Source organism: Fukomys damarensis, unplaced genomic scaffold (genome assembly GCF_012274545.1).
Source record: "Fukomys damarensis isolate Sample0158 unplaced genomic scaffold, DMR_v1.0_HiC HiC_scaffold_2, whole genome shotgun sequence".
NCBI lineage: Eukaryota > Metazoa > Chordata > Mammalia > Rodentia > Bathyergidae > Fukomys > Fukomys damarensis.
Window position 1 is genome coordinate 60575985 of NW_022900914.1, and position 21970 is coordinate 60597954.

The 21970-nt window shown below is 39.3% G+C and overlaps 2 protein-coding genes across 7 annotated transcripts in view; one reads left to right on the forward strand and one right to left on the reverse strand.

Annotated features, from left to right (window-relative positions):
- Nucleotides 1-3206, forward strand: part of Kdm3a (lysine demethylase 3A) — a 46131-nt gene extending 42925 nt beyond the window's left edge. For all 3 annotated transcript variants that reach the window (XM_010625654.3, XM_010625655.3, XM_033765271.1), the window contains 3 exons: nucleotides 1034-1210; nucleotides 1292-1426; nucleotides 2281-3206. In XM_010625654.3, coding sequence (XP_010623956.1) covers nucleotides 1034-1210; nucleotides 1292-1426; nucleotides 2281-2361 — 393 coding nt within the window. In that variant the 3' untranslated portion in view covers nucleotides 2362-3206. The remainder of the gene's footprint in view (nucleotides 1-1033; nucleotides 1211-1291; nucleotides 1427-2280) is intronic.
- Nucleotides 3207-13631: 10425 nt separating this feature from the next.
- The window catches only part of LOC104863283 (charged multivesicular body protein 3), a 78661-nt gene continuing 70322 nt past the window's right edge, over nucleotides 13632-21970 (reverse strand). For all 4 annotated transcript variants that reach the window (XM_010625653.2, XM_010625650.2, XM_010625652.3 and 1 more), the window contains 3 exons: nucleotides 18762-18883; nucleotides 16715-16829; nucleotides 13632-15317 (listed from right to left, as the gene is read on the reverse strand). In XM_010625653.2, coding sequence (XP_010623955.1) covers nucleotides 15175-15317; nucleotides 16715-16829; nucleotides 18762-18883 — 380 coding nt within the window. In that variant the 3' untranslated portion in view covers nucleotides 13632-15174. The remainder of the gene's footprint in view (nucleotides 15318-16714; nucleotides 16830-18761; nucleotides 18884-21970) is intronic.

Below are 21970 nucleotides of genomic sequence, written 5' to 3' on the forward strand. Positions count from 1 at the left end.
ATTGGATAGGCTGTGGTAGTTGCTAAGGAACAAAGATTCTAAAAAACTGGGCTTGCACTTCTGAATAGAGGGGGTCTTGTCTTTCATGTCTATTTTGTATTATAGTCTATTTAGAAATCTTTATTCTCTCCCTTCAAGTTAGGTTATCTCCTAGCATATATTTGTTTTATTGCCTTGAAAATCTGAGGACTTCAGAAGTTCATGTATCAGTCCTTGACCTTGGCCCTGAACTGCATTACTGAGGTCTCTACTGATGTTGCTTGCTCTGTTTGGTGAGAGGCCCTATTTGTGTCATTAGCAAGAGATTGTAGCGGTTGGGAGGTTCTAGATTTCCCTTGTAGTTGGCCATCTGTTCAGCAAGGACACTGGAAAGTTGTAGGCAACTGGAAAGATGGAGCTTACTTGGTTTTCCACTTGTCCAGTGCTGAGGTCACTCATTCTTGGCTACTGTGGTTCAGTCACCTGGGCGGTGTGGTACGAGCACTCCTTGCCCACTGTCTGGCACCAGATAGGTCTTTAACATGCAGTTGTTTGAATAGAGGTCTTTCTGGCTAAGGATCATTTGACTGTTCCAGAAAACTTGCTGGTCACCATATTGTTCCCTTGGTAGTATCATTCTGAGTGTGCTTCATCATATACTGGGTTGAGAATAAATAAGTTTAATCTACAACAATCTTTGCTACTGTTTTATAACTCAGATTGTTAAGTGAATACTGGTCTTTAGCAAAACAAGCTTATTTCTAAGGAGCTTGAGCCTACTTAGATTTAAAAGGCTAAACCAACATAGTATGTCCAAGAATATTTACAAAAATATGCAGACTTCTGGTAATGGTTTATAAGAAATTACAGCAGGGAACCCATGATTTTTCTTTGTCATTCTTCTCTTGGTTCATTCATTTGATGTTTTTGAGACCCTTGTTTTTCTGCTAGCAAGGGTACTTAAATTGAAGTCAGCCTGACAGTGGCAAAACTTTCTGAGAAGGGGTGATCTTAGCATATTCCTCAGTTGCATGATGTTCTGATTGTTTTCTAGGTATCAGAAGAGCAGGGTCAAGAAAACCCAGCAGACCATGACCCCATTCATGATCAGAGCTGGTATTTAGACCGATCACTGAGAAAACGTCTTCATCAAGAGTATGGAGTTCAAGGTTGGGCTATTGTACAGTTTCTTGGGGATGTGGTGTTTATCCCTGCAGGAGCTCCACATCAGGCAAGAACTATAACTTTGTCTTCATTCTCTTTCTCGTGTGAACTTTCGAGTTTGTTACTGATGTTGTTTGGTGTTTTTCAGGTTCATAATTTATACAGCTGTATCAAAGTGGCTGAAGACTTTGTGTCTCCAGAGCATGTAAAACACTGCTTCTGGCTTACTCAGGAATTCCGTTATCTGTCACAGACTCATACCAATCATGAGGATAAATTGCAGGTAAAAGTGGCCCTGAGTCTTGGCATTGGCTTCCTCTGGCAGCATAGCTATAAAAAAAAAAAAAAGTCAATGAAGTTGGCTATATCACACTTGGTACAATGAATTAATGAGTTGGCCTTATATCATTATATCTAGTTCTACTTAAGTGAAGAAGGAACAGACCTAGAGGAAACTTCACTTTGGTTTGACACTAGACTCTTTGTGGAAACAGGTCCAAAGAGAAAGGCTTTAGTACTAAAAAAAATTAACAGATCGGATTTCTAATCCTGACTTAGCTGCCATAGTCAGTGGTCTGAAACACAGTGCTTAACCTTTTGCTGCATTATTCTCATCAAGCTTAGAGTAGAACTGAATCTCTGGGATCAGAGAGGGGTAGATTGTAAAGGACTCTAAATAGTAAATTATGTAATATTTTGTGGTTGAGAAATTAGAAAAATGTAGAAACTCTGAAAAAACTACCTCAGGACTTGACCACACCCTGCACTCATGAGAGTCACATGGCAACCAAACCTATAGAAGTGACGGGGTCCAGGGATTTAGCTCAGTGGCACACGCCTGCCTCGAGAGTGCAAGGTCCTGAGTTTGATCCCTGGTTAAAAAAAGAAAAAACAAAAAACTATAGAAGGGAGAAAATGAGCTTTTACGTTCTCCAAAGGAGGCATGGGTTTTAAATGTGTGTAAAATGTTGGTCTGAAGGAGCCCAAGGCTCTAATATAGTATTGGCATTTCATACAGAATATTGACTTTTATATTCTTAGAGAAAGTAATAAAATTGGGAGTAGTGAGGTGTTTCTTCTTAGTGACAGATTTTAGATTTAATGGTAAAGCCATCGTCTTTTCTTCCATTCTTTTAGGTGAAGAATGTTATCTACCATGCAGTGAAAGATGCAGTTGCTATGCTGAAAGCCAGTGAATCTAGTTTCAGCAAACCTTGATCCCTGCACATTGGAAGTGAATTGTTGGCAGCTGTTCAAACTCTTCAGGCAGGATTCCTGTGGACTTTGAGATTTCATGTTACCTCATCTTCTTTTTTAAAATATACCCGACTTGTGAGGGTACTCTGTCTAATGTATATTTCTAGTGTTTACAGACACTAAATGTGTATATGTAGTAACTATTTACAGAAATGCATCCTTATACTGTGACTTCTCACCTAGTGCAGATCTTTTACCAAGCTGTAAAAACAAAACCTTGTATCAGCTCTGGAACAATACCTGCAGTTATTCCCCAGCTGTTTGTTTGGACAGCTTAGTCAAATGAGTTTATAATTATTAGGAATCACTGCACAGTTGATTTGGGTTTTGTCTGTCTCAGTGCCCTACCCCCACCAATTTGGGCCCAGAAGAGCAATGGAGGAAGTGACAGCTAATGATGCAGTTCTCATTGTATTGCATAGAACTGGCATTATATAGCGGAAATCAACTACTGTACAATTCTTGGGGTTAACCATCTTTAGTTAAATGGAATTTTAATTTAAAGGAAGCTTTGCTAATTTTAAGTGTAAGCATTTTGCATTAAAATATTCATATAATATTTCACTTACTGACATCCTCTTGCTGTGAATTCAACACATCTTTAGCAAATGCAGGTTTAAGAAATTGCTGCAGGAGCTCTTTCCAAAAGCAAAGTAATTTAAGTGCTGTAGTGATTTCTTAGTGATTGTTACAGTGCTGACATGGAAATTTTTCCCTGGATAGGTAGAAACTCTGTCACACTTTTTCTAAGAAATACCATCAGTTAATTAAATTAATTAAATTTAGAAAACCCCCCAAAAAAGTGACTGGCTAAATAGTTCTAAAATGGTAAAAGTTGAAATTCTTGCCCTTTGTAATAGAAAGTTTACAAAGAAGAAATATGGTTTAAGAACAGTAGTAAATGCTCATCTCTATGGAGAAGAATTCATAGTGCAGCCACAGTTCTAACAAAAGAGGCATTTTGAAATCAAGTAGTAGACAGACTTTAAGCGTGGTGCTGACTTATGAGCTGAGTGGGAAGTTGGGATCCCCATCTACCACCAGTCACCCCGAAGCCAAAACCTCCAGTGGATGAGGTTTTGAAAGTGGGAAAAATTGTCCCTGAAATGTCTTAGAAGTTCCTTTATTTAGACTTGGGTGTAGAATTAAGAATGGAATCCTCGAGAGGTGGCCATCTTCAAGCCAGGCTTGAAAGAAGTCCTACAGACCGATCCCTAAAGGACTGTTAAATGTAACAAGGAAGAAAAAAAGCCACCAGCCAGGTGTGTTGGCTCAAACCTATATAATCCCAGCATTTGGGATAAGTTCAAAGTGAGACCCCGTCAGGAAACAAAACAAAAAGCCACCATAAACAAGAGTCAGTCCAAACCTTCAATCTGTCATATCTACACAATCTGCCAATTCTAGAGTGATCCAATACATATACTGAGATGTTTAAATGAGTTATAGGGATTATGGTGAGAAACAACCAGACTTGGAAAAACCTAAATAGAACCCTGGAAATGAAGGATGATGGTTAAAATTAGAAATTCAACATAGAAGATAAACAGCAGAAAAATGTTCTGTGAACTGGACGATTTGAAGAAATGGATGAAATACAGCACCAAAGAATAGGAAACAAGATGCTAATTCCAAGGCAGATACAGAAAAATACAGATTTAATCAGTGGCAGCTAAAAGAATTGGAGTGGGAGGATTTTTCGATACTGAGGACATTTCAGATTGAGGAAGCCCAGCTAACTCAAGAAGGATAAATTTAAAAATCCACAGCTATGTGGTATTATGTATTAATACCAAAAAGAGTCCCCTGCATGAAATGGTCCAGCTTACCTTTCAATTTGATGATGGTGTGAAAGTGACTTGGAACTAGATCTGTTAGAGGGCAGGCAGTACATGACACAATGCTGTCCTGTGATGCTGGGTGGCAGCAGCCAGCCACAGTCCCCACCAGCCGTTCAGTCACAGGGGAACTCCTGATACTCCGCAGTATGCTGTGTTGCTAAGCTCGCATATCTGGTAGGTTACGTGCACTTAGAGTGTATTCACTTTAAGGTGAGTTTTTCAGAACATAACCCCATCCTAAGTTGAAGAGCATCTATAGGTTCTTAAAAGCTACCAGGGTAAGCTTGGGGGCCAACAGGAGGGCTGGGGGAGGTGACACACATGATCTTCAAACAAGTGACAGTGAGTAGCAACAGCAGAAGTGAAGATGGAAGTAGATGCCCTTAATTTTGCACACATAACAAAGCAGAAGTCCACAGCTGGCAAAGTTAATTTTCTTTATATTCTCAGTCTTTAACTGAAGCAACATCTAGGGATAGCCTTAGGAAATTATTCCACAACATGCAAGAAAAAATGGTGTAAAAAGAACATTCTGAACTCTTAGATAAATTTAAACAAAAGTAGAAGGGTTTTTTAGACTAGCTTCATCTCAAGCAGGGTTACCATATAATCCTGCAGTTCTAGGTGCATATCCAAAAGAATTGAAAGCAAATTCATATATTTGTAACCAGTGTTTACAGCAGCACTGATCTGATAACCAGTGTTCATAGTAGCAGCATTCATTGTGGCCAAAATATGGAAGCAACCCAATGTCTACCAACAGGGGTGGGTGAACAGTATGTGTAGTATATATGCTTGCATAATGGAATATTAGCCTTAAAAAGGAGAGAAATTCTGACACATGTACGAATCTTGAACACATTATGGCAAGCCAGATAAAAGGACAAATTCCATGTAATGAGGTACCTAAAATGATGAAATGCATTAAGATAAGTATGATAGCAGGGGCTGGGAGGAAAGGGGAATGGGAGTTAGTCTTGGGTAGTTTATTTTTGATGATGAAAAAGTTCTTGAAATGGATAATCAAGATGGATGCAAAACAATGTAAAGGTACTGAACTGTTCACATAAATTGATTAAAATGGTAAGTTTTGAGTATTTTACCACCATAAAAAATAATTCTACTTAGGGAAGGCCTTTGAAGTTGAATGAGAAAAGTGCCAATTTAAACAATTTATACAGGCATCAAAAAAGGAATGTACAGACAGGACAACTTTTCTACATACTGCAGTTAGAAGATACAGATTATTGGACTGCATAAATAAGGACTCCCATGTATGCTGTTTTTATAAGAAATACTTTGATTACCTTAAAAGTAAAACCTTAGAAAAATCAATGTATACTTACAGCAATGAATGGCTGTATTAATATAAAGTAGATTTTCAAATAAAGACACCACTTTTCATAATCGGGATCAAGTCAGCAGGAAGACAATCTAAATGGGTATGTGCCTAACAAAGCTTCAAAATAATAGGAGAAAAACCTGATGAGAAAAATTGGTACACAGAACCAATAGAAAAATATAAAATTTTTGAAAACTCAATTTGACATAAGAGCACTAAAGCTAATAACCAGAATCCACATTGTTCTCACATGCACTTGAGTTACTCACCCAGAAAGATCATATATTGGCCCAAAATGCAATAATGAATTTCCAAAGACATATACTAAATTATGTTCTGAGGATAGTGGAATTTAAAAATGAATAACGAGGCTGGGGATCTTGCACAGTGGTGCTGTGCCTGCCTGGCCAGCACAAGGTCCTGAGTTGAACCCCTGGTACCAGAAAAAAAATGAAACTAAAAAAATTTCCAAACTTTGAAAAATTAAGCAACATAAGTATATCTATCAATCAAAAAAGAGAATGGAAATTAGGCATTTGAAAGAATAAAACATCAAAATGGGATTCAGTTTATAACCAGGTGTTTAAGAATTTATAGCTTTAAATTATGAGAAAAATATTAAATTTGCACTTCCAAGCCCAGTAAAAGCAGAAGAGAGACATAAAGAGTGGTAAGTACTCAATGATAAGCAACAGAATAATACTAAAAAGCCAAAAATTCTTTGAAAAGATTAAAATGGTTAAGTCTGATGAGGTAAAAAAGTGACAACTTCAGTTTCTATGAACATTCAAATACTGTAACAGTCTTGCCAATACAGATAACTTGAGAAATTCCCTCTAAAACAGTGTAATAGAATAGCAAAAATACAGTCTCTGATCTGTTAAATTGAATCCTTAACATATTTTCACTGATAAAAGTGCTTCTATCAGACAAATAGCACCAGTGTTACACATTTTTTTTCTGACATGAAGAGGCAACATCTTCCAACTCTTGGAGGTTATCAGTCTTAGTACTATAACCTGAAAATACTAGGACATTTCAAAGAAATTACAGACTAATGGCCTTCATTAACAACACAAAAATCCTCCAGAAAATACTAAGGGTTATATGCACTGTACAAGGAAAACAGCATGACCGTAAGGTCTTTATCCCAGGAACACAAGACCAGTTTTTCTTCTGAAAAAACAAATGCAGGTGTTTTACTCATTAACAGAATCAAGAACAAAAAGATTTCAATAGAAGCCTTTGAAATAGCTGTTCATAATAAATTCTCTGTAAACTAGATAGGATAGAGCATTCATTAAAAGCTACTTAAAAGAGGGCTGGGGATTTAGCTCAGTGGGTCCCCCACCTGCCTCTCAAGCACAAGGACCTGAGTTTGATCCCTGGTACCAAAAAAAAAAAATGGAAAAAAAAAAAAAAAAAAAAAAAAAAACAATAAAAACTAAAGGACATAAAAATAGAATTTCCAAATGCTAGCAATAAAAAACAGCATTTAAAATACCAAAATTGTCATATTCCTAGGAACACATTTAGTGAAGAATATGCATGACTTCCACATTGAAAACTCAAAGCTTGAAGAAATGACTTTACTGGAGAAGTATACTGTTCCTGGTTGACACTCATTTACGTAATTCTCCTCAGACTGGATCTACAGATTAGTAGAAGCCATGTCGCCTTCTTTACGTTGTGATTCAGACCCTGAATTTTAGATTATCTTAACAATGAATGTTCCATAGTAACATCCCTATGGACCAAAACTGACCATTTAAAAATATCTGAATTCCCTAAACTCAGCCATCTCCTGGTACAAAACTGCAGCCATTGCAGTGATAATCTTTATATCTGTCCTAGGAGTATCAAAGACAGCCAGAATCCATAAAAATGTTGCAGACTACTGTGTCACCTTGTAAACAGGGTACAATGCTTGTAGCATGCCCCTGAGAAATTCCTTAGAGGAACATACCATAGCCTTAAAAGCACTTAAAAAAAAGACTGAAGGGAGGGACTAAATGTTTAAATCACAGTAGAAAAAATAATCCCATGGTACAGAAAAATAAATTACTATATAAAAAATAGTAATGATTAATAGCAAAATAAAAGGCTGTTTAGTCCAGTTTCTATTACTACAATACATATCTGAGGTGAATACTTTATAAAGAAAAATAGATCTATTTAGCTGAGAGTTTGGAGGCCATCAGTCCAAATGGGGTAGCCCCAACTGCCTGGCTTGGTGAGGGCTTCATGGCAGGTGGTATCACAACAGCAGTAGCACATGCAAGAGGGAAAATCATGGTAAGCTAGGAAGCCAGAAGAGTCAAGAGTCAGTCTTTATGACAACTGGCTCTCAAGAAAATTGCAAGACCAGCATTAATCCCTCCCAAGGGCGGTCCCCATGTGATCTAATTACCTTGCACCAGGCCCTACCTCTTAAGGGTTCTACCTTTCAATACCACTGCACTGAGAGGGACTAAGTTTGTTTCACATAAATCTGTGACAAACTATCCAAACCAGCATACTGACTGGAAAAAAATTATTAAAACAGGCAAACTTCTGGCAAGACAGGAAGAAAAAAGACACGAACAATATTAAGAATGAAACAAGTATAAATATAGTTGATCTTTAATATCAAGTGATATCTAAGTATCAAGTAATATCTAAGACTTAATTTTTTTGTTTTTGGTTTTTGTTTTGTTTTTTGAGACAGGGTCTCACTATGTAGTTGAGACTGACCTGGAACTCACTATGTAGCCCAGGCTGGTCTCAAACTCACAGCCATCCTCCTGCCTCAGCCGCGCGAGTGCTGGAATTATAGATGTGTGCCACCATGCCTGGCTGACTTAATTTTTTAATAGAAAATTTTAGAAAAAATTGACAATCTGGACAAATACTATTAAAAGAATTAAGTTGTTAATAAAAAATCTTGGCACTATTCATAATCCCCAAAAGGTATCAAGCACAGACATTTTACAAGTGATTTTGTAGAACATTTAGCAAACAATCCTTTATGAAAAATAGTCAAGAGGATAGAAAACAGGAAACAGATGCTCTTAATAATGTTAGTTTACTTGAATAAATCTGAGGAGAGTACAAAAAAAAGTTGCAGGCCAGTATTCTAAACATATTTGCAAAAATCCTATATGAGGTCCAGGGATTTAGCTCAGTGGTACTGCAGCCTGCCTTGCAAGCATAAGGTTCCAAGTTTGATCCCTGGTACAAAAAAAAATGCTTTATGAAATATTGGCAAATTCAAATGCAATCATTATTGTAATAGAAACATTAAGAAGTGCAAGACTAGTTGAGAGTAAACTTTAAAGAATTTAGTAAAATCTAAAAAATTTATATATTTTTGCAGTTGTAAAATATATGTAACAAAATCTGTTATTTTGAACATTGTGTTAAATTGTGACAATATACAAGTTTTGTGCAAACATCTTTGATATTTCCAAAATTTTCATCAGCCCAAACAAAATCTCTTCTCATCAAATAATTCCCTTTTTGTCTCTACTCAGCCCCTGGTAGCCTGTAATCTTTTTGCTTCCTTTTTCTTCCTTTTAAATATGGCTTTGTGTTTTGTCATTTCAGCCTTAAAGACTCATACTGACATTGACTGTAGTACTGAATACCTTTAGCTTTTTTCAGGGAGTCTTGATTTCCCCATTCTTGAAGGACAATTTTGCTGGATATGGAATTCAACATTTTTTTTTTCCTTTCAGAGTGTTAAATGTTATCCTATTGCCTTCTGGCCTCCATGCTTTGTGATCAGAAAGTGTCTGCTAATCTTACTGAAGATCCCTTGTAGATGGTGAGTTGTTTTTTTTTTTTTTTTTTTTCTCTTTGCTGCTTTAAAGATTCTCTTTGTCTTCTACTTCCAGTGATTTGATATCCAGTGCCTTGTCTTGTTTTGTTTTGTTTTTTGAGACAGGGTCTCACTATGTAGTTGAGACTAACCTGAAACTTACTGTATAGCCCAGGCTGGTCTCAAACTCACAGTGATCCTCCTGCCTCAGCCTCCCAAATGCTGGGATTACAGGTGTGCACCACTACACCTGGCTATATCCAGTGTCTTAATATGGATCCATTTCAGTTCATCCTGTTAGGGACTTGAATGAAATTTCTCAGATGTAGGAGGTTTTTAGCCATTCTTCAAATACTGTGTTTTTACCTTTTCTGTCTTCTAGGACTGCCATGATGCATACATTAACTTTATGGTTTTCCAAAAATTTCTTAGGCTGTGCTTGCTTTTCTTCATTCTTTATCCTGTCTACATTTCAGATTGGTGTTGTTTTTCTATTTTTAAGTTTTCTGCATTTTCTTTTGCCTCTTTAAATCTCCTTTGAACATCTCTGATATATTGTTCATTATAATTACTGTACATTTCAACTCTAGAATCTCCCCGTGGTTCCATCTTATAATTTGCCTTTTTATTTTCTTATTTGGGTCACAGTATTTTCCTGTTTTCTTTTAGTTCATTGTGCATAATTTTCTTTTAATCTTCCCAGCTTTAAAGCAATCTACTTAACTGTATTTCACTTTTTTATTTTTATTTTTAAATGGTTTCCAATGTTTTCAAGCAGTGCCTGCTGCTTTTCTGCCAAGTAGGTTCTGAGTTAGGCAAAACAAAGAGGTCTTAGTTCCTTGTATATTAGTTCTTCAGACAGGTTAAGACAGACATGCCCAGTACTTTGTACATGAAGTCTTCTTTGTTTTCTTGGAAATCAGAGACTATGGTCCGCACTGAGAATCTGGGCTGCTATTGACAAGCTGCCAAGCCAGGGAGGAGGTGGGGAAAGGGCACATAAAAGCGTCACAAACTTTTCTTTGCCATTTTAGTTTCCTTTTTCTTACTGTAACAGTTTGGTTGCTGTAAAATTTTGTTTTCCAAAGTTCTAACAAACTGGATTTTAACAGTTTCTGGTTATCTTTTCCAGGTTTCTCTGGAGAGATGGCTGTTTGGACTGTTTCACCATTTTGCTGAAATCATTCTATAAATATATTTTTAAAACTATAATTATGTAAAGAGAACTTTCTTAGCCTAAAAACAATTATTTCCCTACTGTGGTTGAAACCTTCATTTCCAAACCTGGTTTAGTGACTGAAGGGTATTAATTCTTCTATCTCAAAAGAAAATTATTTTGATCAAATAATTTGAGAAGAGTGAGAAGTTCTGAAAAGCTGTAAGGAAGTGTGTTTTATGTTATTTTAATCAAGCATTTTCCAAGCGTATTTCACTATAACATCTTTTCTAACTGGCAGTACAGATCGATGCATTTAAAGAGCACTTGTCACTAGGTTAAAATGAGAAAAAATGGTTTCAGTTCTTCAAAGCTCGAACGCTATGATTTTTCATAGTTGTTGTCATAACCATAGTTAGGAGGCACAGAGTGTGTGTGACTAGTACTATTTGACAATGAACATGAGTCCTGTTCTCTTCAGAAATCCCAAGGTAAACATCTGGAAATATACAAGGGTGGCAAAGGCATGTGAGCCGTACAACTAACTGGTGAGTGCTCAGGAAGGCATCTATGATAAGGTCAGTGGGGAAGAGGCAGGTCCAGTTGGAGCAGGTCCTAGAATGGACTGCTAGGTGACCTCTGCAGGCAGGAAAGTGATTTTTCTAAAAAGTAAGCAAGTTCGTAAACCAAAGAAAATGAATGGGTTCGTGGTGTGGAATGGTAAGGGGTGCTCAGTGACTGTTTTAGAGGGGAGCAGGTAGACCCTGGAGGAACAGGAAGAGGGGTGGTTGGTGGAAGCTGTGCTGCTGGTGCCCCGCCCAATTTGAGCACCTAAGAACAGAGGAAAACTTCTCTTGCAGGTTTACACAGTCTTTCCCAACTGTAGACCCTTTTAGGGCTAAAATAGAATCTGACATCCTTTGTCTCTATTTAACCCACAAAGATATGAGGGGGAAAATGATACACCATAAATAATGAGCCAGTTTTACTCTCTTTAATCTGAAAGAAGGAATGGAGAAAAAAATGACCTGTTCAAAAACTAAAACAAATCAACTCTTCTATTCAGATCACTTTATTAGAATGATCAGAGGAGAGTTTGTCATTATTTATCTGGCTGGCCACTATCCACATGGGTAAAGTTTGACTATCCAAATAAATAAAAAAATGCTCAAGGCTTCTGGGCTTACTATATTCCAATATCATTCTGGAAAGAAGCTAGCTGTTTTAATATCATAAAACTCTATATGTCACTGTCAGTTCTCCTCACTTGGTCTCTGAAGTCAGTACAAACCCAATAAAAATCCCAGAAAGTAATCTTACGGATCTTAACAAACTGATTCTTACCCAGAATAGACAGTACAATATGGAAAGAGAACAAAGTCAAAAGACTAACATTACCCAGCTTAAGAACTATAAAGATACAGTCGTTAAGACACTGGCAGTGGTGAAAGAACAGACATATCAAAGAAATGGGACAGGTAGCCAGAACCAGGCTCACACACAGTCGTTAAGACACTGGCAGTGGTGAAAGAACAGACATATCAAAGAAATGGGACAGGTAGCCCAGAACCAGGCTCACACAAATGCAGTCAACTGATCTTAGACAAATGAATAAATGCAGCAGAGAAAATATAGCCCTCTCAACAAATGTTGCTGAACTGGACAACCACATGCAAAATAAGAGTTTGTACAGACTTTAACCTCTTTCATAAAAATGAACTCAAAACGGATTACAGATTGTTAGTCACTTTCCTGTCACTGGGACAGAATACCCAACACCCACAAGTTGAAGAAGGAGAGGTTTGTTTTGGCTCACGGTTTTTAGTCCATGGCTGGCTGGCTCTGGGCAAAAACGTCACAGCACAGTGGAGGAAAGCTGCTTACCCCATGGCAGCCAGGAGGCAGACGAGGAACCAGGGACAAGACTACACCCTTCCAGCTCACACCCCGTGACTCTTCTTGTCAGGCTCCACCTCCATAGAGCGTATCGGCCACGAATCCATGGGTGGATGAATCCCCTGATAAGCGAGGCACCGCTGGTCCCAGTCACCTTCCAAAAGCCCCACCTCTGAATACCTGAGACTTGTGGGGAACGTTTAGATCAAAACCGTAACACAGACAAATGTAAAACAAGTCCTAGAAAATATAAGAGAAAACCTATATGACCTTGAGCTTGGTAATGACTCTAAATATAACACCACTGGCAGAATGCATGAAAGAAATAGGTGATAAGCCAGACTGCAATAAAGAGAAAAAATTCTGCTCTGAAACACTGTCAAGAGAGTAAGAAGATAAACTGCAAACTGGTATAAAATATTTGCCAAAGACCTACCTGACAAGTGATTGCTATCCAAAATTCAATAATCATAAAACAACCAAGTTTTTAAATGAAAGAATTGAACCAGTGAAGATACACAGATGACAAGTATATGAGTAAATGTTCAGCACTATATGTCATTCTTGCAAACCAAATCAACAGTGAAGTACCAGAATACCTGAACACCTAACACTGGCAAGGGTGTGGAGAACAGGAACCCTCCCTCATTACTGCAGGGAACACAAAGGTATAGCTACTTTGGAAGACAGTTTGGCAGGTAGCCTTGCAAAGCTATAGAAGTATGCTTACCATTTAGAAAAGCTGGGTGTGGTGCACACCTGTAATCCCAGCACTTGGGAGGCTGAGACAGGAGGATCGCTCTGAGTTTGAGGCCAGCCTGAACTACCAAGGGAGACCCTACCTCAAACCAAAAGCAGTTGAGCTCCCCAGTATTTATTTATCTAATGAACTAAACCAAAAACCTGCAATGGTATTTATAGCAGCTTTTTTCATAATTTCCTAAAAATTTTAGGAGCAACCTAATATTCTTCAGTAGGTGAATGGATAAACTACCATATCCCCAGATGTGGAATGTTAATGCAGTTTCTTATAAAAAAGAAAAACGAGCTGCTAAGTCATGAAAAGATACAAGGAGGAACCTTAAATATGTATCACTGAAAGAAGCCAGTCAGAAAAGGCTCTATACACTCTGATCTAGTGATATGACATTCTAGAGAAGGTCAGCTATGATTAAAAAGGCCAGTGGCCACCAGAGAATTAGGGCACAGAAAGGACGAACAGAGCACAGAGGATTTTTAGGACAGTGGAAACATTGTGCATTTTACTGTAGTGGATGTAGCCACTATCCATTTGTCTAAACCCACGGAATGCACAAGAATAGTAAATCCTGCCATAAACTATGGATTCTTAGCAGCAGTGGCAAATGTCCCATTCTGATGTGGGATGTTGACAAAAGCTACGCATGTGTGGGGTTAGGGAGTGTACAGGAAATCTCTCTACTTTCTGCTTAATTTTGCTGTGAACCTAAAAATGTATTTAAAACAAAAACAGTAACACCCTGCAGATGGGATCAAGAGTAACAGGAGGGGAGGGTACGCTGGATTTAAGATTAGGAAGCCCCACTGCAGCAAGAGCTGCCAGCAGGATTTCTCTACAGTTGCAAAAGCCCTCCCGTCAGAAAGTGACTGGGCTTTGTTCCTGCCTGGTTGACTTAGTGCATGTGGGACTTGGATGGGGGATCTGGGTCTGAATCCCACATCTGCCACCTCCTGACCATGACTAAAGATACATTACTTCAGTAAGCTGAGTGGTTTTCTTCATTTGTGATATGAGATAGCATTTATCAGAGTTTTATAAACCATCAAACACATACAAAGATAAAGTGCTACTGCAGAATTATTTTAAAATGGAGTATCCCAGGTGTGTGAACATTGTTTAGGATGCATGAGCACACCTTGCCTCTCACAGGTCAGTTCCTGACTTTGAGGAGGTGCTGTGCTGATGGGTTGGCCTATGGCCTACACACAAGACAAGTAGCCTAAAACGGGCAGGTGATGAAAGATCCTTATCCCACAGCTGACTGCTCTGCATGCAACCTGCAATGGAACAGGAGGATCAAAGCTGCAAAGATGCCGATATACATGTCAGGACATAATACAGTCATCCAGCCAACAGGAAAGGGGCACAATCCCCAAGTGTCCTTTGGTTAAACAGATGGCAAAATGCAGAAAAGTGGCTCCTACACCATGTCTTGGCAGGCTTGGGAACAGCCTTCCACAGGGCAGAAGCCACTTCTAAGTTTCCAAGTCCCGTCTGCCCGGCTACAGCACTTCCTCTCTTTTCAAGGCCAACACAGGAAACAGCCTGGGAGAACAAGACCTCGAAAGTTCACCGCACACGACAGTCTACAATGGGACTAAACGTTAAAGCAGAAATTTATTAAAATCCATTTATACAATGTTTTACACACCAAAAGAAAAAAAATAAGAGTCCTAAACATTCAAGCAATCAACTCTGTTCTTAGAATTGCTTCAAAGGAAAAGGATTTCTCTGCTTTCCCAATAAGATATTTCTGTTTATATCCCTGAAAATGATGCATTTAATCACACCACCTTCATAAAAACAGTCCCTTTGAGATCCCAAAACCTCTGCAGAGGGAAGAGAGATAAGCACAGAACCTTCTCCAAAATGCAATGCCTCACAGCAGAGGTGTAGTGCAAGAGATACATGAAATGGCAGCTCTTCATCAGCTTTCGAACACCAGCGGGCAGGTGTTCCTCAAGGAAGTGACTGAGGGCCCTAGCTGCGGAGTGTGGCCAGCCGGGACTGCATGGCCTCCAGGGCCTCTTCCTCTTCTTCATCCTCAGAGGCGGCCGTTGCTCCTGGAGGTTCAGGCTCAGGAAGGGCATCGGTCACTTTACTGGGTGCTTTGCCCAAGGCACCTGAATAGAAAGAGAAGGAACAGATGAATAAAACAGAGGTGAAGGAAATGCTCCCTCGATCCTTAATGCCTCTCATTCCTGAGATAAGCTGACAAGATACAAAGAAGGGCAGTGAACAGGCTATTGAGGTGGCATTTTGCTCACTGTGATATGGACACATAGCAGTTTGTCACAATATCAGTTATAATACATTTTTTAAGGTGGGGGTCTCACTATGTTGCCCAAGCTGGTCTTGAACTCCTGAGCTCAAGGGATCTTTTTGCCTCAACCTTCCGTGTAGCTGGACTGTAGGTGTGTCCCACCACACCAGGCTGAAAATTACAGTATGTAATGGTAAGCATTTTAACAATTTTGGTTCTGCCAGGGATGGTGGCATATGCCTGTAGTCCCAGCTACTGGGAAACAGGAAGAAGGATTACTTCGGCCCAGGAGTTCAGAGCCATCTCCAAAACAAGAAAGACTTTGATTCTGAAGTTCCCAAATTCCTAAATACTACTGAAAATTTAATTTTAAATATCTCAGAATAAAATTGTTTCTAAATCTTGACAAAAAATATTTTTGGAATAGCTGCTCTTTATCCCAACAACTAAAACAAGTACACAAATAAAATTCCTACCATTTTTATTAACATGTTTATGGTGGGGCCGTAACTCACATGTCCCACTACCAGGCAGCTTGAACCAGCTGTGGAACATGCATGACTGTCCCATTGGGTAGTTTTTTATTAATTTTATTAGTAAAAAGACAGATAAACACAATTAGATATATAAAGCTTTTTTCACATATGTTGTTCACAATTTCCATGTCAATGAATATAATTCTGTATCAGCTAACAGTATACTATTAAAATAGACATAGCACAACTAATTCAACCAATATTCCAATATTAGGCATTCACTTTGTTTCAAAATTTTCAATATTATAAATAATGCCACTATAGATATCCTTGAGTCTTTCAGCACACCTTAATTCATTAGACCAAATGACTAGTAAAAAGTGAATCTGCTAGGACAAGGGCTTTTTTTGTTTCGTTTTGTTTTGTTTGGTACCAGGGATTGAACTCAGGCCCTTGCACTTGCAAGGCAGGCAGCAGAACCACTGAGCCAGATCCCTGGCCCAAGCACAAGGGCTTTTGACAGTTTCTGCCAAACTACTTTCAAGAAAGTCTGTGCCAACTTAAAATCCCAACAGCAGTACGTGAAAATAACATTCCCCACTATCAAGATGAAAACTCTAGAAGACAATTATAGTGTGCTTATTTCTCAAGAAATAACTTGCATATGCTAAAATTTGAAAACGTAAAATTATAGCCTAAAAAATAAAGCTATTGGCTACTTTAGTAAATGCAGAAAGAAGGGCCCATGAAAAGAAGAAAGAGGATGATCTAATGGTCATACCTGCTGTAATTTCAAAGAGGATTTTGTCAATTTCCATTTCAGCTTCTTCCTCCATTTCTTCTTGATCGTCCATGCTTTCGAAAGTGTCCTCTAACATCTCTTCTATGATCCCAGCCTAAACACAGAATAAACATGTCACTTCCCTCAAATGTTAACTGTTTACAGCAGACATCCCTGCACACCACCTATATTCTAGTCTCTCCAGGTCCAGTCCACCCTTTTCAGGATGATACCCAAGACAGGTGGCCAAAGGAAACATTGGATATTGCTCTCTACAGAAAGACCAGACCACAGGAGAGACGGCCCTCCAAATTCAGCACTAAGGTTGGGGAAGGCATCAATCTAGTATGGTACCCTCTTCTCATTCTCAAGTGTTTCCTTCTATTCAAAAGGAACAAATAAATTCACTTCATGGTCACCTAGGATCCTTATGGCCTAACTGAATGGAAGTCATCTTAGTGCTGAGGGTTCCTCAGATGTAAGAGGTTCAATAAATACTTGTTAAAAGAGCCCAACTATAATAACCTTTCACATTCTAGAGGTAGAAATTAGCATTCACTTATTTATTCATTCAATCAGCAGCATTCATCAAATTCCTGCTCTTTGCTCCATACATCAGGCACTGGGGAATAAATGAAATCACTAAGATTAAGTCCCTACTCATGAGCTGAGCCCAACAGGAGGCTTCAGTATGCACCCAGGGATGCATCATTAAAAGCACTCAATAGATATTATATGGTATTACTTTCAGTCTTCAGAAACTGTTTTACAGTATGGTCATCCATGCTAAAAACAGCTTTCCCTCAGATCCTGGTGGCTACAAGAGTTAAAATAAGCAGGGCTGAAGTCCTCCAAGGAAAACCCAGTTTTAGATGAATCATCACCACCAACCTGGGTAGACACTACTTACAGAACACATTTTAAAGGCCAGGCCCTGATTCTGAGGTTGGCAGGTATTTACACACTTTTTATGTGGCTCTCAGTCTCCCTCTCCCTTGCACCCTTTCTTCTCCCTGTTTTTGAGAGTTTCTCTCTATGTAGCCCACACTGGCTTTGAACTCGTGATCCTCTTGCTTTAGCCTCCCAAGTACTGTAATTACAGGCATAAACTACCATTTTCCTGACCCTGTTCCCTCCCAAATTTTGTTGCCCAAGGAGTTCTCATTCTGGAGATCTGGGTCCTACAGCTTTTATGTTTCTTTTTTTTTTCCTATCAATTTTCTTCTGAAGCTTCTCTCTCCCAGGCCCCATACCCTCTACATAATTCAAATTTGCAAATGAAATTCCCTGGAGGGGAGAGGATTTTTGTGCACTAGAATGTGAGGTGTACACTTTTGGTTCTCAGGCCTCAGGGCTGAAGCATGAAACACCTGCATGAAGGGTTTCCCCTCCCACTTCCTCTGTGGCAGCTCACATTTAAGGTCAGATATGACTGTGCTCCAGCTCTTCACCTACAGCCCAGGTGAATTCAGGTAAGTTGCCCGTCAGCTTAGAGACTCAGTTCTCTACTGTGTGAAATAGGGATAAAAATACCTACCCGTACAGGGTGGCTGAGAGAACTGGACAGGACTGAATGAGCAATGTGCCATCAGCCACAGGGCTCAATAACTGCCTCTTTATCCCTATCCCTGTCTGAAGGCCATTAGTAGTGATCCTTGCCAGGCCTGATCCTGAGATTGTTAGGTATTTATGTTCTCAGTTGCCTTCTTTTTAGAGGTGTGAGAGGAACAGGACCTCACTATGTAGCCCAGGCTGGCTGTGTACTATGATCCTCCTGTTTTAAACCACCCAAGTGCTAGAATTACAGGCGTCTGCTACCACACCTGGTTTCAGTCTTCCCTTTTTAGTTTAAAACAGAGATCAGCAAACTACAGCCCACAGGGCCAAGTGTGTCATGCTGCCTGCTTTTGTAAAGTTTTATTGGAACACAGTCCATGTTCACTTGTTTAAGTATTATCTATGGCTGATTTTACACTATCAGGCAGAGTTGTGTAGTCACAAGAGAGTGTCAGTGGTTTGGAAGGGTAGCAGGGCTATCCTAGATCACCTTCATCATCTCTTTTGACAACTCCCGCATGGTGGCTTGGATTTCTGGGATCTTCACGAGACTCTGCATGGCCTTCATCACTTCTGTGCTCTTCTGCAGGGACCCGGCCACTCGCAGGACCGCTGAAAGAAAAAGGCTGCAGTCAGGATTGTTCCATGGGCTAGAATAAGGAAAAAGACCCCAACTATGAGCCACTGCAAAAGACAGGGAACTCCAGGAGCAGATGCATTCCAAAGTTACCAATGCACTTTCAGAATGTGCCTGAGCTAGGTGAGCAAGAAAATGATTTTTCTAAATTGCATGCCACCTGGGAGACTGTTGGATGAATTCTCTGAGCATCCACAGAAATGGGTCAACTGGATTGTGGCCTGGGCCAATGGCTGACCTTAAGGGAAGGAAGCCAACTCAGTGACTGATACCCGGGGACAAGTCATGAGTGGGAGGAACACATAACTCTCAACCTTATAAAGACCACGTGAAAATAAACCTTTGGCTACCCAAATAGAGCTCAGCAAGCCTTCCAGCCATCACCTGCAGAGGAAGTGCCTGGCCCTGCTCAACAAGCTGGGGAGAGGAGGTCCAGCTAAATTCTACTTACCTGAAATCTGACCAGGAAGCACTGTAGGTTCACAGTGGGAGCACTGGATGCTGCCCCACCCCAGCTGGCAAGCAGTGGCCCCACCAAACCTTGGATCCCCGCTTAAGCTTGCACTAGGTTGAGGCAAGGCCGGTCAGCAGGTATTAGTGGGGCATGGCCTCCAGGCCTGCCCTCTGTGCAGCTGAGCAGGAACTCAAGGGATGAAACACAGCCTTGAAGCCTGATAGTTTAGATCTAAATTGTTCCCCCAAAGCTTCATGTGTTCAGAGGCGGAGCTTCTGGGATATACCTGAAAGGATGTATTCTTATCCAAGGCTACTGTTCTCGCTGGCTTCTGGATGTCGTGGGTTGAACAGCTTTCCTTCTCTATTCTTTCTACCAGGCCATTTCTGCCTTGCACTCAGCTGACTATGGACTGAAACTGTGAGACAAAATAAGCCTTTCCTCCTCTAAGTTGTAGGTGTCAGGTATTGTGTCTCAGCGATGATCAAGTGACTAAGACAGAGGCCTCCATCGTATGTCTTAGCTCAACTCGAGTTTCCAAACAGTAATTATAAAGAGCCAGGAAAGACAGCTTTCAATGCAGAGCACAGCCAGAAGCTCAACAGCAGGGTCCATCCAGTGGTTTCAGTAAACTGCACAGCACAGCCAGCAACACCATTCAACCTGAGAGCACTGAAGAATCCAGCACTGAGGTTTGCCTGTGTTGTTGCTACCAGCTAATCACCCAGAATCTCCAGCTAAACTGCAAAGGTCTATCACTACCAACGACTGGATGGAAGAGGTGGCTGTCTCCTAAAATGTATAGGCAGGAACATAAGTACACAAGAAACTGAACAACACTAAAAGAAACAAAATTCAGTAACAGAACTAGAAAAAATAGAGATCTTTTAAATGACTGACAACAAATTCAGAAACAACCTCATGAAGAAATTCAGAGAACTTTAAGAAAATATGGGTAGAAAAATTAAATGAAATTTAGACAATAATGAAGAACAAAATGAGAAGTTTGACACAAAAATAGAAACAATAAAAAAGAAACCCTAGAGGTAAAGAATATAACAAATACACTGAAAAATTCAATAAAAAACTTCAACAGCAGATTTTGATCAAGCATAAGAAAGAAATCAGTGAGCACAAAGACAGGATGTTTGATTTGTTTTTGTTTGTTTGTTTTATTTTGTTTTTGGACAAGGGATAGAACTCTGGCCCTTGTGCTTGCCAGGCAGCCATGGTGCCTCTGAGCTACATGCCTGGTGACAGGACATTTGGAATTACTCACTCAGAAGAGAAGAAAGAAAAATGCATAAAAAAGAACACAGAAGTCTTTTGAGAACTACTGGACAATATCAAGTGAATGAACCAAGTAAATTTTGAAGGATAGAAAAAAAAATGCCTAGAAAGCATATTTAAGGAAAAAATGGCTTAAAGTTCCCCAAGTCTGAGAAAACATGACAACATTCAAATATAAAGCTCTGAGGTCACGAATCAAATTCAACCCAAAGGGTAGTTCATGAAGACAAAGAAAGCCTACTGAAAGCAGGCAGGGATAAGAAATATCACATTCAAGGGAGCCTTAAAATGGCTTTCAAGGGATTTCTTAGCAGACATCTTCCAGGTCAAGAAAAAAGATGATGTATTCAAAGTGCTAAGGGCGGGGGAGGTGCCCACAAGAGCACTTTACCTGGCAAAAGCATCCTTCAGAAATGAGGAAAGAGGGGCCAGGGATTTAGCTCAGTGGTTCTACCGCCTGCCTCGCAAGTGCAAGGTCCTGAGTTCAAGCCCCAGTACCAAAAAAAAAAAAAAGGATAGAAATAAAACTCCCAAACAAAAGCTAAGGGAAGTCATTACCACTAGCCCTGCTTTATAGAAATTGCTATAGGAAATTCCTTAAGCTTAAACAACAGGCTAGTGAATAACAGAAAACTTGAAAGTAAAAAACTTCAATGGTATATGCAATACACACACTTGAAATTCTCTAATACTGTTAACTGGTATGTAAAGCAATTTTATCCTACTAAGAATGTTAAAAGACAAAACTACTAACAAGCTACAATAAACTGCTAAGAGATACAAAATACAAAAATGAATATAAATTTTGACATCAAAATCTTAATTGTTAGGGCTAAAAAATGAAAGTATAGGGTTTTTATATGTAATGAAGAGGAAGTTGTACTTGGTATTCAATGGACATGGAGTCTTAGTTTTGCAGTAAGAAAGAGCTCCAGAGATCTGTTACACAAGTTACACATATAGTTAACATTCACTTAAAAATGGTTAGGATGGAATCTTATTTTTTATATGACTTACCACAATAAAAACCATAAATGATGTGAAAGTTTGAATAGAAAAAAAGGTGAGTTAGTCTAAAGTAGACTGCAATATGGATAAATTGTTTTATGTAAGTAGCATGGCAAGCACAAAGCAAAAAACCTACAGTAGTTGTATATAAGAAAAAAGAGTCAGGGGCCAGGGATTTGGCTGAGTGGTTCTGCTGCCTGTCTTGCAAGTCCAAGAGCCCGAGTTCGATCCCCTGTACAAAAAAAAAAAAAAAAAAAAGAAAAAGGAGTCATCTGGGCATGGTGGTACATGCCCGTAATCCCACCACTTG